The 15,123-nt window shown below is 40.8% G+C and overlaps 1 protein-coding gene across 8 annotated transcripts in view; it reads left to right on the top strand.

Annotated features, from left to right (window-relative positions):
* CCSER2 (coiled-coil serine rich protein 2) overlaps positions 1–15,123 on the top strand; it is a 107,993-nt gene that overhangs the window by 55,321 nt on the left and 37,549 nt on the right. For all 8 annotated transcript variants that reach the window (XM_075000134.1, XM_075000132.1, XM_075000133.1 and 5 more), the window contains exon 6: positions 414–609. In XM_075000134.1, coding sequence (XP_074856235.1) covers positions 414–609 — 196 coding nt within the window. The remainder of the gene's footprint in view (positions 1–413; positions 610–15,123) is intronic.

The raw sequence follows: 15,123 nt of genomic DNA, 5'->3' as shown, positions 1-15,123 counted from the left end.
GGAACTGAATTCGTGTGTGGGATGCTTCTAGTAGCTGTGTAATAACACACACAATTTTATGTTAGCATCACATTGAGTGGAGTCAACAATTTACTCCACTAGGCAATCTAAATAGATGTAGACAGTGTTCCCTCTGACTTTTTCCATCCATATGTGCAATAAATTTTGTGCCAATGAAAACACGCTGCCCAGGGTGGGTGGTTGTGGGCGCTCTGGTAATCAGCTGGGCGGCACCTGAATCTCTGCTGGGCCACCACCCAACCACTAAGCTTACAGAGAACACTGGCTGTAACTTATGACTTTTCTTCAATTTTAAAAATGGCTGATGCACACATGCGCCCCTCCCTAAAGTGCTCCCTAACAGAGCTCTAGATTAAGACTGCTCATGATTTCATCTACGATATTTCTTTCAGGGGCTCCAGCCACTTAGAGCTTCCTGTTGGTCACTTTGAAAGTTATGGAGCACCAAATATCTACCAGAGTCCTAGACAGTTGGTGGGCTTGCCAGAGAAAACAGTGATGCTTGATGAAATGACTCTTCGGCATATGGTTCAAGATTGCACAGCTGTAAAAACTCAGTTACTGAAACTGAAACGATTACTGCACCAGGTTAGTGTCTATTATAAAGAGAGCAAAAGTGAAAGTTTTTGTTTTAATATGCTAAGATTTCTCTTTTATTATCTAATGAGTTACAGCAATATTTAAGATATTGTTCTCATTTAATTTATACTTAAATAGTGACTTATGCCTGCCAAGTACTGTGAAAGAGTCCCAGTTAGAAGCCTAGTCTATTTGTTTCCACAAAAACAGACATAAATCTCCTGTGGGTTTTTTTGTTGTTGTTGAAAGAAAATTGGAAAATAAGCAATCTCATTTTTGTGAATTCAAAAGAACAGGGGGATCAGTGTAAGAAAGATGGATCTCCTAGTGCAGGGGTCTGCCACCAAAATAGGAAAAAGAGCCATTTTTTTCAAATTCAGTTACAAAATCAATCCTTCAAGAGCCACAATGAATGTGAACATGAGACAATCCTTAATAAAGTCAAGCCATATTTGTTGTCACCCGTCTTTTAAGCACAGTACACACATGAGGATTTGTACGAGTTAGAAAGTTGTTACCCCCATCCCCAGGCTAAACCCCTCTTATCCCCAACCCTCCTCCCCACTCCAGGATTAATCTGCCTCAGCGTGTGCAGCTCCTCCCACTGCTCCCTGCCACCTTCTTGGTGGGCTGTGCAGCTCGGGCAGGGGCAGGCTTGGCTGCCCCCTACCCTGGCTTTCCTGCCAGTTTAGCCTTCCCTCACGTGGGGCAGCTCCTTGCCCTGCCACAGCTTTCACTTCCTGGGCTTCCTTCCATAGCTGACTGCTGCCGCCACTTAAACAAACAAAACTAAATTCAGTTAGTCTTATGGCAGGCAACTGAATTTAGTTGTTTTAAGCAGCAGCAGCCTCTGGAGCTGCAAGAGGAGTCAGCAGTGGCAGTGCTTGGAGCTGCAATTGTCTCCTTAAAGATCCGCAGGTTGCCAACCCGTCTTAGCATAATGGTGAAGTCCAAAGAGGCAGCAAAAAGTGAAATCTTTCCCTTTAAGTGCCTCGGCAAATACACATCAAGGAGTTCAGCTTCTTGCCCAGGGTAATATTAAAAACTAGTTTGTTTGCTTTTCACCTTATCCGTACGTCACTGGAATATGATGATCAACCACTGGTTAATTATCAGTTCACGTGCAATGCTAAAATATGATCTGTTCTTCAGTGTATGAAAAAGATGAGTTGCTTAACATTTCTCAAGAGGCTTCTTTCACATTGTCTACAAAGCTCACCAAATAAATGGTAAAATTCATAAACTAGGGTTCTACAAAAGCATGCATATTCATTTTCAAAGATACTCTCCTGAAAACTAGACAGGAAAAAGACTTTAGAGGGGAACAAGTTTCCTCTGAAGATTTTTACCTTAGCTGCATTTATCAATCATTGTTAAACTCCAAAGAAATTGGGTACTTCAACTTCTAAAATTTTTAAAATCCAAATGTGCCAAACTTAGTAGAAAAGAAGTTGATCTATATTTACCTGTCACTAATTCAGGAGAGACCTTTAGTTAACTTACTACATTCCTCATGAAAGGTAGATGGGAAGTTTGGATGTCATCCTCAGAAGATAAGTTTTATTAAAATGGCAAATTTTACAGACTACAGTTTTATCTGGAATTCAGTAATAGTTATCCACTACCACATTACAAGCTCCCACCTCTGCTCTTAGCATCACTGAATTGGAAAAGCACAATGACTATTGGATTGATTACTGGTTGCATAAAAAAGGAAGCAGAAGTTTCCATGTGTGCCTGTTATGCATATATGTAGTTAAATGTTTATTTGTACTTAAACATCTTTATTAATGATGGTGACTTTGGCGATATCACTTTTAATTTTGGATGGACGTAAGAGCATACAAGTGAGTCAGTGTGGTCAGATAAGTGCAGGTCACAATCTACAATAGAAGAGGCATTATCAATTTTACCAACATTGCACTCCTAGGAGACAGGCAGGATGTCGATCAGTAATGAAGAAATAAATGGGAGTCAAGAAAGAGGGAATAGTCAGAGAAATGAATGTTCTATTGTGGAGAGGTTGGACAAGGTGTCAAAACCAGCCGTATATCCAAGGCAAAGTCTGAGAGGCACATAACAGATGAGACTAGGCAGAGAGAGACCTGACAGTTCATCGACTTCAAGGTGATAGGTGAAAAAGGAGATGATTAGGTGTGAGTAAAGGAGAGATAATCTGGAAGCTTAATGAACACCAACAAATGTAGAGAAGATGAATGAATTCAACACAAAGGATCTGATGGAGTATTGATCATCAGGTGATGGTCCTTAGGGTGGGCGAATCAATAAAGTATTAGAATTTGAATTCTGCAGCACCCAGGCCTGCATATAAAAAGGTCCAGATGCGCAGCTGATGGAACAGGGCGGGGTAAACAGGGCTGATGGCACAGCTGCCTACCACTATAGAAACGTCTGCAGAGGGAGTGCAGCACAGGGAACACAGGCAGGTTTGGCGGGGGGCTGAATTCTGTTACTGGGTGCTCTGAATTCTGGGACAGTGCTTTGCATTCTGGGATTCTAACATGAAACACCCCCAAGCAACCAGGGCTGAGACACAGTGGGATAGGGACCCACAATGCACTGCTCACCCTATTGAACTTATAGGGCAATGGGGATACGGAAACTCACCATGGAAAACTGATGGGTGAAATTTCAAGGTATGTGGACACTTAACCTTGTTCTTATGAATTCAAATTTAAAAAAAATCAAATTTATCTGATAGTGTAGATGTAGCCATAGTGGTAAAACAACGTCTCCGCTTCTGCTTGCGATTCCCCTATTTATGCATCTCAGGACTACATGAGCTTTTTGGCTACAGTGTCATACTGGGAGTTTATATTCAGTTGTTTGGTCACCAAGCCTAGAGCCCTGCACGCGTACACAATTTACATACACATCTGCAGAAATGAGCCACGGATCTCTGTGTCCACCTTGGCAGATATAAAGTTTATATTTGCAGATTTTCAGGGCTCTAACTATGACTCCAAAATCTTTTTAGGTCACTGCTTCCCAGGATAGTCCATCCTGCAAGTATGACCTCCATTCTTTTTTTCTAGATAGATACAATTACACTTAGCCCTATTAAAACATATCTCTGTGAGCTCAATTTACCCTTGGTGTAAAAGGGGCAGGTTGAATCCTAAGAGCAGATCAGAAGTTTGGAATTAAGGCTATTCATCTGATCCATAACAATATGACCTTCTGCTGAGATGCTACAGAACATATGGTATGCAAATTCACGCCTAGTTAGTCACTTGTTGTACTTTAACACCAAAGCCATTTTTAAATTAGGAATAGAAATCTAGATGTTAAACTCTAGTTATAGCTGTAGTTGTCTTTGTCTGAAAATTTTAGAGGGCTGCTGTCCTCTCTGACCTAGTTTTAGACCTAGAAATTTTATTTCTCATTTTAGGGACAAAATTCTTCTTGTATTTCCCTTTTCAGCTTGAACTAACTCTCTAACCCTCATGTACCACTGAATTAATTTGTTAAAACAACTATGTAGACAAAGGATTGCAGCATTTGTCACACTAGAACCCTTTGATTTACACATTGACTACCAACTCAAACAGCCCCCTTTTGAATGGTTACTCTGACTCCCATGCCTGTTTCCTCTCCTTCAGCTCTCATTAACCATTTGGCAAAGTTTTAGGAACAGAGAAGTTGTGAAAATGTTGGCAGACCTGCCAGAAATTCTTTATGGGGAAATATGGGAAAACATCACTGTTAGCCTAAATGGTGTCTCAACTTTCTGATTTAGTTTTAATATTTGAAATTTTCTCTCTGTTTTAGACATAATTCACTATAAGCTCTCTGGTTCTATAGCTATAAGAAGTGGCAAAGTCCTCTCATTTTTTCCCTAAAGTGCCCATTGTCTTTTACTGTGACTTAGGTCCTAAGTCACATTGCTTTTTATGGAAAGCGTTGCCCCTTTACATACAGCATCCTCATTACACCTTGTGACTATGCCTACACCAGAGGGTTTTGTTGACAAAACTTGGGAACATCCAGATTCCCAAGAGATCTGTTGACAGAAAGCTGGTCTGGACTTTCTGGGGGGCCTTCTGCTGACAGACAGGGCTTCTGGGACACTGGGCAGCCCTGTCTGCTGTGCTTCTGGTTGGCTGTTTTGCTGATAAAGCGGCCGGGCAGTCTGGTCGCTCTCTGTCAGAGTGGATTGCTCTTGCAATCCGCTTGGCAGTTTGGCCACGATCTGTGGACAGAAGTCTTGTCAGGAGATATCTTCCAACAGAAACTTCTGTCGACAAATTGCTGTAATCTAGACATAGCCTGTGAGTGGTGAAACGCTTGTTCAAGGACATACAGTTTTGAATTACATCTCTGTCAACTCTAGGGTTTTCAAAGCCATACAAAAGAAAATTCAGAACTTTCTGTTCTCTGTGGCTTAAGCTGCATGAATGGTGAGCAAAGCTGTAGCTTTTTATTTTTGCTATGACTCAATTTACAGGAGATTATTTGCTTAGTTGTCCCTCCCTGGCTAAGATTGCATATTGCATAGCAGTTCAACAATAGTGTAATTGACTCCACGTCTAGGTGACACCCCTCTTTTGAACGTTATTTCGTGTTATTCGTGGGAAGTCTACTTTGTTGTAAGAGGAGTAACCTCCAGTGTGCTTCTGCATCACTACAGCTGATCACATTTAATTATCACTCTAAAGCTGGGCTTGTAGGACAGGGTCCGCTAATTTTTTTAAATCTACTACAAATGCTGTTGTACCAGAAACTAATCATTTGGTTCTTGCAAATATACAATTAAAATATATACACACACATTTGTGAAGGAGTTAAGCAAATGTGATATGCTGTCTCAAATGTTGCCTTCCTTGACTCTCAAAAACTTTGAGAACAGCTTTAATGAGATCTGGATTTTCAAGAGATTGTTAGTGGTATGCACAAACTTCTGAAAGTGATGCTTCAGATTTGGCCGTAGTAGGTAGGAAAAAAGTAGTCTAAGGCTAGGTCTACACTAGCACTTTTCTCAGGAGTATGAAAAAAATTGTCCCTGTCCAACATAAGTTGTACCAACAGAAGCACAGGTGTGGACAGTACTGAGTTGTGGGAGATGCTTTGCTGCTGATATAGCAATAGCAGCTCACTGGGAGTGGTTTAATTTTGTTGACCAGGGATCTCTCTGGCTGGCATAGAATGGCTGTAAGATCTGTAGCATAGACATAGCCTAATTGTTCTTTGGCAGTTGTGAAGTAAATTTATGGCCTCAGATTTGTTGGCAGAGATCCATGTTCCAAAAAATTGGGTGCACGCTTCACTGAAGTACCCTGACAAAAAGTTATGCCATAGCAGCTGCAAAACCCTTGTGGATCATGGAACCAGTTTTTTATTTCTGGCAACCTGACCTTCTTCGCCTTTTATAGCTAACTGTCACCTGCTTTCTGCTCACCTTTAGATACTATAACACTAAGAAGTATTAAACTTTCTTTGAAAGTATAAGGTACTTGAAACTTTTGTTCTATGTTATTTAAACCTAAACCTGATTAAGGAAGCATTGGTAAGGAAGTAATATGTATTCTGTATTAGATTAGCTGGTCCCCTGCAGAATTCTGGAAAAAGAAACACTAAAACCAAAAACCATTAAATTTAAAATCAGTGGAAGACAAGCAGCAGAAAATAGTTAATTAACCTGTTAAGTTTTGTTCACTTTAAATTTGGCTGTTACTAAATTGACAGAGAATTTTGCTGAAGTTTTGACACAAAGAAAACTTAACACACTAACTATGCACTTCTTTTGTGAAACAAATTTAAGTACTAGGACGAGGATTTTTAAATCAATTATTACTTCTGAAATGAAAGCATGGGGAGGGGAAAAAAACTATATACCTGTAGTCCCAAAGGAAGAAAAAGATATGCCTTATTGTCACAGGGGCCTCTCCTTCCTGCTGAAGTGCCTCCTACTGGCTCTGTCTTGGGATTTGCTCATAGAAGGACCCACATGTGGGGGTGTATCTGGGCACCTTTTATTGTCTAAATTCAGCTCTACCAACAGAAATATGCTTGTTATCCATTAGTGAAACCACAATATACTCATTTTAAATTGGAGTCCTTACTGCTTTCCATTTTTCCATTGACTTTTTTGAGCTTAAGTTTATAACACTTTTTTAGTAAATGCCTTCATGCTTCATTTTCTCACGGTCTAGGCACTAACAAGGGTTGAATGGCAGTTTTAAAGCGGGATAATAGATCAGAGCAGAAGAAAAGTTAGGTGGTTGTTAAGTTTGAAATGACAGAATAATCATTATTTGTGTATCTTCAAAAACTTCTTCAGAGAAAAAAATCTTTTAGATACATTATTAAACTGGGAATTTGGGAAGTCTGCAAAGTAGGAGCATATTGTTGATTTGCAAGTCAGCGATAAAATGCACAAAGGTTTAAAGTTTGTGTCAATCTGAATTTCTAGACTAGAATGTTTTACTGTAGTTAATGTCAGATTCAAACATCTGGGAAGACCAAAATTAACAGAACTGTTTCTCTCTGGAAGTTTATTTTCGTTGCATATTGATTCTTCTTCACCACATAAGAGCCTTGAAAATTCTAAGCAATAGCAGTATGAAACAGAAACTTGTCCTTGCAGGACTTATACTGAAAAATAGAATGGGAGTTGGTGAGGATCCATATGGGAGATCAGGCATTTCCTGTGGGACATCCATGCCCTGCATGGAAGAAATAGGAGGAAAGGCTTTTGTTTTGATGCAGAAATCCTGGGGTGGGGTGGTGGTCGGGGGTGGGGGGTGGGCGGTTTCTTGTTTTTTTGTTTTTCTTTTTTCCTGTTCAACAGATACCCTAAGCTCCTCTGTGATGGTGCTCAGAGCTGGCAAAGATTTGTTCTTTCTTGGAGTCTTGTTTGCCTTTTTTTTTCCCCCCCCCAACTGACATGTTTATATTGTCTAAAGATTAATTTTATTTCAGGATTGGGGTGTAGTATTTGCTATTGTTTCTCCTGTAAGCTCGGGGAAGAGACTCTCCACCCACCACTTTAAATAAATAAATAAAGGAGGCTAGCTTCAGCTTAAGTGTTTTAGAACAGGCCTTTATTTTCTTTTCCAACATAGATGAGGCCTGTATGTCATCTACATTGTTATGTGCAGGACTGGGCTAGGCTTGAGGATTTTTAGGTGGCTGTGTTGCAGCTGTTTCACATTTTAAGATAATCAAGAATGTGAGAGTGTTGGGAAATCTTCAGATATACATAGCTGCAGAAGTGCTAACGTTTGGAGTTTTTACAAGGGAGAATTGTTTAAATGAAAGGACTAGGAGCTATAAATTCCTAGCCACTCAAGGATTTTGTAGTACTTTGTGTACATTTAACTTACTGGCAGGACTGCAGAACATTAACTAATTGGGGAAACATGTAGCAAATAATTATAACAGCGAGTCAAGGTAAGTAACTATCCCCATTTTATGGGTGGAGGAAAGTTAAGAAAATTTTGGATTGGATTAAAGCTACAGAGCTAGGATTAAAATGGCTAAATTCCTTGTGCTGTGTGTGTGAAATTAAAATGGTATTATAGCATATCTTGTTATCAAACTGCTCTTATCTGTAGCCAGACACTGTGTTAATTTATCAGTTCTAGAATAAGTATGGCTGCAGGTAGCTTGCTGAAAAGGAGTTTACAGCAACCTTATATCTTTAACAGCAAACCTGAGCAATGTTATCCTCACAGCTCTCAATTTGTATGGGTATCTCTCAAATTAAGGAAAGGATAGTTAAGTGCTTCGTGGACCTTGAAGTAGATAGCATAATGGTGGTAATGAAAAATGAGGCAAACTTTCAACTTGTATGGTTGTCTTATTTTCAAGATTTTATTCACAAGACAAATAACTAGAGACTATTTTTAAAAGAAAACTGAGATTAACCCTAATATTCTGGGTCCAGGATAAGCAGGGAATATCACGGCCACTGGCTTCACAGCTCCTCAGAATCTGGCTTTCTAGATAAAATTGTAGAGTTCAAATTGACTAGTAAGTTGAGCAAGGAGAGCTATATTTGATGTTAGGTTTTAAAGTCATAGAGTACTTCATATTTTGTTAGAAAATAGCACTATGGAAATCAGTAATTGAAACTTACATACCACATTCATTTTTCATATCAGTGAGTCCAAATTTTTTTGGTAATTCCCTCCTCTGTTAATTAATGGCTACTTCAGTAGTTGCAGAGCATAACAACTTAATTGCTGATTGCACATCAAAAGAACTGCTGTTTTCTGCTCTCTGGAGGTGGTATTTTATAGTTGGGCTAAATGTTGGAAGGTTCAAGATAAACTAATTTATATTTATACTGGGAAGACTTAAAATAAGCAAACATTAGAACACTAAAGCTGCAAAATGGACCGTATTTCTCACTACTTATGATGTACTAGATTTACCCACTGTTGCTCAGGTCTTCACTTCAATTTTTGTTTTTTGGAAAATAAAATTAAAATGTACATGCTTCATTTAAATCATTGCTCTGGAGTGGGCTTGGGAATTAAGGGTTCAGTGTGCAGGCTGCCCTGGAGAGAGAGGACTCCCCAGCCCTATCTTACCCCAGCAGCTTGGGGCCTGGTTAGATGTGCATCAGCATGGCCACTGCAGCTCCTTTAGGCACAGCTGGGGAGGGGTACGTGTCTCCGGTCTGGGGCAGCTCCAGTTCATCTGCCCCCTGTGCTTCTCAACCAGAGTGAGGAATGCAGAAAAATGTGCGCTTCCCCTCACTTCGTGACTAAGGGCAACAGCAAGCAATGTCCAAGTACAAATCAGGGGGGAGGGGTGGGCATCAGCCCCTGGGACTCCTTGAGATGTGGGAGGCTTGGGGCTCCAGCAGTCCCATACCTAGGGAGAGGAGCATGCCATCAGCCAGCTACTTCTACATGCCTGATGATTCCATATCTTTTCTGTATGGCAGTCCCATTCCAGGCACATCTCATTTTCCTGACACAGCTATAGTTTTATGTTCATTTAAGGGAAGATAAGAGGAAGCTGTATACTGAATTTGGTGGTCCTAGCTCTTACCTTTTAGAAGGAGTTCTGAACAAACAGAAAAACACACAGAGGGATATAGAAAGTTTCTCAAATATAGAATAGATAAAGGAGATCTAAAATTGCTCTTTAAAAAAGCCAGCACAATGAAACCTTGCTTTTATTCAGAAGTATTCCTTTTTTTTTTTTAATTGTTACACTAAGCCAGCAATCTTAAAATCCAGAGTTTGGGCAAAGAAGTCTACTCCATTCAAAATAAAGATGTGGTGCTTCGTACTGATTGTTACCACAAAATGTCGCTAGCTATTATACTTCTCTTTTGATTCTTGGAAGAGAGAATTCAGATGTGCTGTTTAGTGTTAGGTTTTGGATACAAACTTTGTTTGTATAGAATCCTGGGGGCTTGTGATTGTTGGGGAGACTTTCCAACGCCGCTGCAAGTTGTCAGCTGAGCTGGGCCTCCACCAGGTGGTGAGAGGGCACAATTGAACAACCCCGCAGCACCTTTTAGGTCCCAGAACCTACCTCCATGACTTATGTTGGGGTGCGCACTTGGTTGTCACGGGCCCTCACTGAACCCCCTTGGGCAGGCAAGGGCTAGGAGGAGCAACGAGGCGGGCAATGGAACTTTTGAAAGACAGAGACAATGATTTTATTAACCCCTAGGAGAGGGAAAGGAATATTGTGTTAAGTTCTCGTATTAACAACAATGTATACTTACACAGAAGCGGATATTCATGACAATACTCGGGTGAATTGTGACCTCAGATAGGTATAAAGGTAAGTTTAAAGGAATTATAAAATATAAATATAAATTTGTATTTATGTAAATTATATTAATGGGAGGATGAGAGGACACTACTCCCCCCACCCTGCCGCAACCAGGTCGCTACTCCGATCCAAAAAGGTATATAAAAAGGCCAAAGGGGGATATGCCCCTCTATCTAACCAGGCAAGAGAAAGACAGGGAAAAGAGAGGCCACGCCCTCACCTTTGTAATATGTTACTCTAGGTTACTTAACACAGTGCTAACAATTCCCCCCCCCAACTGAAAATTAATAACTAACACTACTAATAAGATGAATTAATAAACAGTCCTTTTATAATAAAAATATAACTAATTAACTAATACTAACAACTTTGTCGAAGATAACAAGTTATAACAATAACAATTAAGATTATAAATAATTATGATGTGTGTTTTTTAGATTAAAATCCAGTCAGAAGCCAGGAAGGCCCAGCCCGAGGTTAGGCCTCCGGGTGCTACACCTGCCCTGCCAGGCAGGTGCACAGTAGGGGGATCAGCCCTTCTCACTTACTAGAGGTCCCTTGGCCACTGATTGGACTGTGGTGGTTTAGCTGCGGCTCTGCGCAACAGCGCAGGCCTGCTGGTGAGGATACGTCTGGTCCGGTGGGTGTGTCGAGTCCGGTGAGGCAGCCGCTGGTTGCTGTGGTGGCGGGCCCTGGGTTCCGCTAAGCCGGCCGCGCAGTATCTGCACTGGTGCAGGCCAGTTTGACAGCCGACCTGCTTCCCCACAGGGACACCGCTTGCTGTTATTGCTGCTGCCACTGCTGCCGCTGGAGCGCAGGTGGTGGGAAATCTTGTGTCTCAGAGCAGGTGGCAGTCTTCGGTTCTTCTCTCTTCACCCCAAAGGGCTAGGCTGGGGACTGGCAGATGTTCTACAGAACCATGCCTTCCCGTAAAGGACCGCAGAATGGGCTGCGTGCCCTGCTTTTATAGAGCAGGCTCATGCATTATGCATGAGTCTATTACCATTTTGGTACAGTTCTCAACTAGGTCCAGCCCCTGGTGGAAGGTTCTGCTACTTCTCCAGGCTCACCCAATCAGAGCGTTCTGTGTAAATTTAGACACCTTTCCTCATGATTATGGATAAGCTCATGGAACCTTTTTCAAATTGCCGGGGGAGCTGCTGGTCAAAAAGTGACCGTTGGAATGCTGCTAACTGGCAAGCTGTGACAATTTAAAGCTTCATGTGTCCGAGGGGATTTTTCTCAGAGTCCCTTCTTGCCAAAATCATGGTGTCCCTGACTCACGGGGGCGATAATGTCTGTATTGATGTTTTACACACGACAGTGATGAGAAAATAGGCAACACAACAGGGGCAGAAGTTTTTTACCTTTCACTGGTTAAATACATGTGACGTATTCCAATACAGACACCGTTTGTAACAAAGGAGCCAAAAGACCAAAACAATTGTTTAAAAAAGTCTTGATTCTGAAATATGTTTGGAGGATAGGATTATAGTTCAAAATGATCTGGGCAAACTAGACAAATAGTCTGAGGTAAATACGATAAAATTCAGTAAGGACAAATGTGAAGTACACGCTTAAGGAAAAAAACAACCAGGTGCAGATATACAAAATGGGAAATGACTGCCTGAGGAGGAGTATTGTGGAAGGGGACCTAGAGGTCATAGTGGACCAGAAGCTAAATATCAGTCAGCAGTGTAACACCATTGCCGAAAAACCAAACATCTGTGATGTGTTAGCAGGAGTGTTCTAAGAAGACAGGAGAAATAACTGTTCTGCTCTACTTGGCGCTTATTAAGAATAAACTAGACCCTCGAGTATTATGTCTATTTTTTGCTACCACATTTCAGGAAGGATATGGAGATATTAGAGAGAGTCCAGAGAAGAACACAAAAATTAAAGGTCGAGAAAACATGAACTATTGAGGGAATATTGAAAAAACTAGATTTTATTTAGTCTGCAAAAGAGAAGCCTAAGAGGGAACATAACTGCTTTCAAGTACCCAAAACGTTGTGACAAGGAGGATGGAGAAGAATTATTCTCCTTTATCTCTGATTATAGGCTGACCCACCAACAAGGGGAGGTAATGGGGACAAGTGCCCCAGGACCCCAAGATTCAGTAGGGTCCAGGGCCCTTTAAATTGCTGCTGGAGTGTTGTGTATGCACGGAGGGCTGCCTACAGGAGACTAGCCACAGCCCCACCCCTTCCAGCTATGGGCCTGCCCTTCCGGAGTGGTGGAATCCTCCCTTGCTGAGGAGCCTGTTAGAGACTAGCTATGGGTAGGGTGCAAAGAGCCACGTATTATGTATTTGTTTTTATCTATTTATCTATATAGGTATAGTACACAAAATGGCATCCGCTGATTGGCTATGAAAGACCCTCCTGCTCTAGCCCAATGCACCCTCCTCTTCCCTAGAGCCAGGCAGCCCCAGCCCCTCTCCTGCTTTAACTCAATGCCTGGGTCTCACTGGAGCTGCCACCGCAGCCACACACTTCTCCCTGTAGGTGCTGGGGCGCATTCAGAAAGTTGGCAGTGAGCAATTCAGGCACACGGCTCTGAGTAGGAGCTGCATTTCATTGAAGAAAGAGCTTCATGTGGCTTGAGAGCCACAGGTTGGCCACCCCGATCTAGTTGGTGTGTATATATAATTTGCCTTAGTTCATTTTCACAGTGTCATCTTGGACAAAGCTCACACCAATCGAGGACATTTTTAGCCTGATTTTAATTGGCTCCATTCTTGTTTATTTAAACATAAAATTCTCTCCTTTTATAAGAATCACATTCATACTGGATGGTTTGATTCTTATGATCTGTGGATTCTTATAAGCAGAGTATTTTAGATAGCATAGGAATGAATTTGTTTCTGTATTTTTAATGGCTCTAAGGAGAGCTCTGTTTGTACAAGTAACTAAATATGCCACCATAAAGAAGAGGAAATTGATATTTGAGATGCACTTCATTTGGTTAATTACTACCTTTGCAGTGACATCAACATGAACTCAACCACTAGTATTTCTATTAACTGGTGAGGTGAAATTTTAGTAAAAATTAAAATTTAAACTTAGAAGCTATGCCTACATTAGAGAGTTTTGTCACCAAAACCCTGGTTTTGTTGACAAAACTTGTGGAGCATCCACATTAAAAATGTGTTCTGTCGACAGTAAATCGACAGACACGGCACTTTTATCAACAGACTTCTGCTTCTCCCCCACGAAGCAGAATGCCTTTCTCGACAGAATCTGTCGATTTTAAAAAAGCTGTGTAGACGCTCCAAGGGGCCCTCTGTCAATGGACAGGGCTTCTGGGTCATTGGGCAGCCCTGTCTACTGTGCTTCTGGTTGGCCATTCTGTCAAGACGGGCCTGTAGACAGAGCAGAGATTGACAGAGTGATCCACTTTCATGTGTGGCCATGATCTGTCAACAGAAATTTTGTTGGAAGATCTCTTCCAAAGGAGACTTCTGTCGACAGATCACTGTAATGTTGACATAGCCAAATTGAAGTCACCAGTTTTTGTTTTTTTTTCAAGTGGAGTACACTGTGTTTGGAGGAATTGGAAAATTGTAAAGGCTGCAGGAATAGTAATGTACTTAATTAGGTTTATGGTATCCTTTCCAAAGAATTCCTGATTCTGACTGGTAATACCAAATAGCATCATTATTCTCTAGCAGTCTGAAGATCTGATTCAGCAAGTTACTTAAAATGTGCGCTGCTTTAAGTATATGAGCTGTCTCATTGATTTGCGAATTGGAGCTTTAATGCATAGCTTTCCTCTGTTTTTTTCAGCTGCAAAGAGGAAAAAATAGGTGAAGGGTCCAAGTGAAACTGTATATAAATTACTAATACAAACAATGATAGTTAGTTAGATTTTACATGAGTCCTATGTTTGCCTTTCTTTTGCCAAAAGTTTCAAAAGCTTGGCCTCACTCCAGTAGGAAACAGACCAACAGTTTGAATCTCTGCAAATCTCAATTCAGTATTTTAATTAGTATAATCAGGTACTTGCAGAGAAGCCCCGAGGTGTAACAATTAATTTACCCAGTGGAGATAATCATTGGTACATACCCTCTGAGAGCCGTTATTTTGTGATGGCTTGTTATGAGGAGAATGTCTTTTAACTCTCCTGGTCTTTTAGAAATTGCATTTTATTTTTGAAAAGAAGGAGATAAATGTTTTATATTTGTTCTCTTACTAACTGTGCTTACCAGTATAAAGCCATATGAAAAAGTAAATACTTTATTTATATGTGTGTGTGTGTGTGTGTGTACACATACATACATACATATATATATATATATGTATATATATATAAAAAAAAATAAAAAACTACATGAACCAGCCTAGGGTATGCTGTGACATGTGTGAAGTACATTGAACTGCAGTATAAAATGAGGAAAGATTGTGTTTCTGACCAACAGAAGTTGGTTCAATAAAAGATATTACATCCCCTGCCTTCTTTCTCTAAATGTAGTCCATCAAAGAAATGTGATGCCAGATCTTACTTATTGGATGTTAGTGCCACTTCAGGGATGTGGCTCGCACAATTTTAGTCAAATGGCATTCTTATGGTATCTTAGACTTCACGTCAGAATTACAAAGTATTAAAAAGAAAAAAAAAAAAGAGATACACATCTCATAGAACTGGAAGGTACCTCAGGTCATGAAGTCCAGTCCCCTGCCCTGTTGGCAAAACCAAGCACCATCCCTCCCACCCCCGCAAGACCCCTAAATGGCCCCCTCAAGTACTGAGCTCACAACC

The sequence above is a fragment of the Carettochelys insculpta genome, chromosome 7, assembly GCF_033958435.1.
Source record: "Carettochelys insculpta isolate YL-2023 chromosome 7, ASM3395843v1, whole genome shotgun sequence".
Lineage (NCBI taxonomy): Eukaryota > Metazoa > Chordata > Testudines > Carettochelyidae > Carettochelys > Carettochelys insculpta.
The sequence above is the reverse complement of the archived record's forward strand: the minus strand, read 5'-3'. Positions and strand labels throughout refer to the sequence as shown.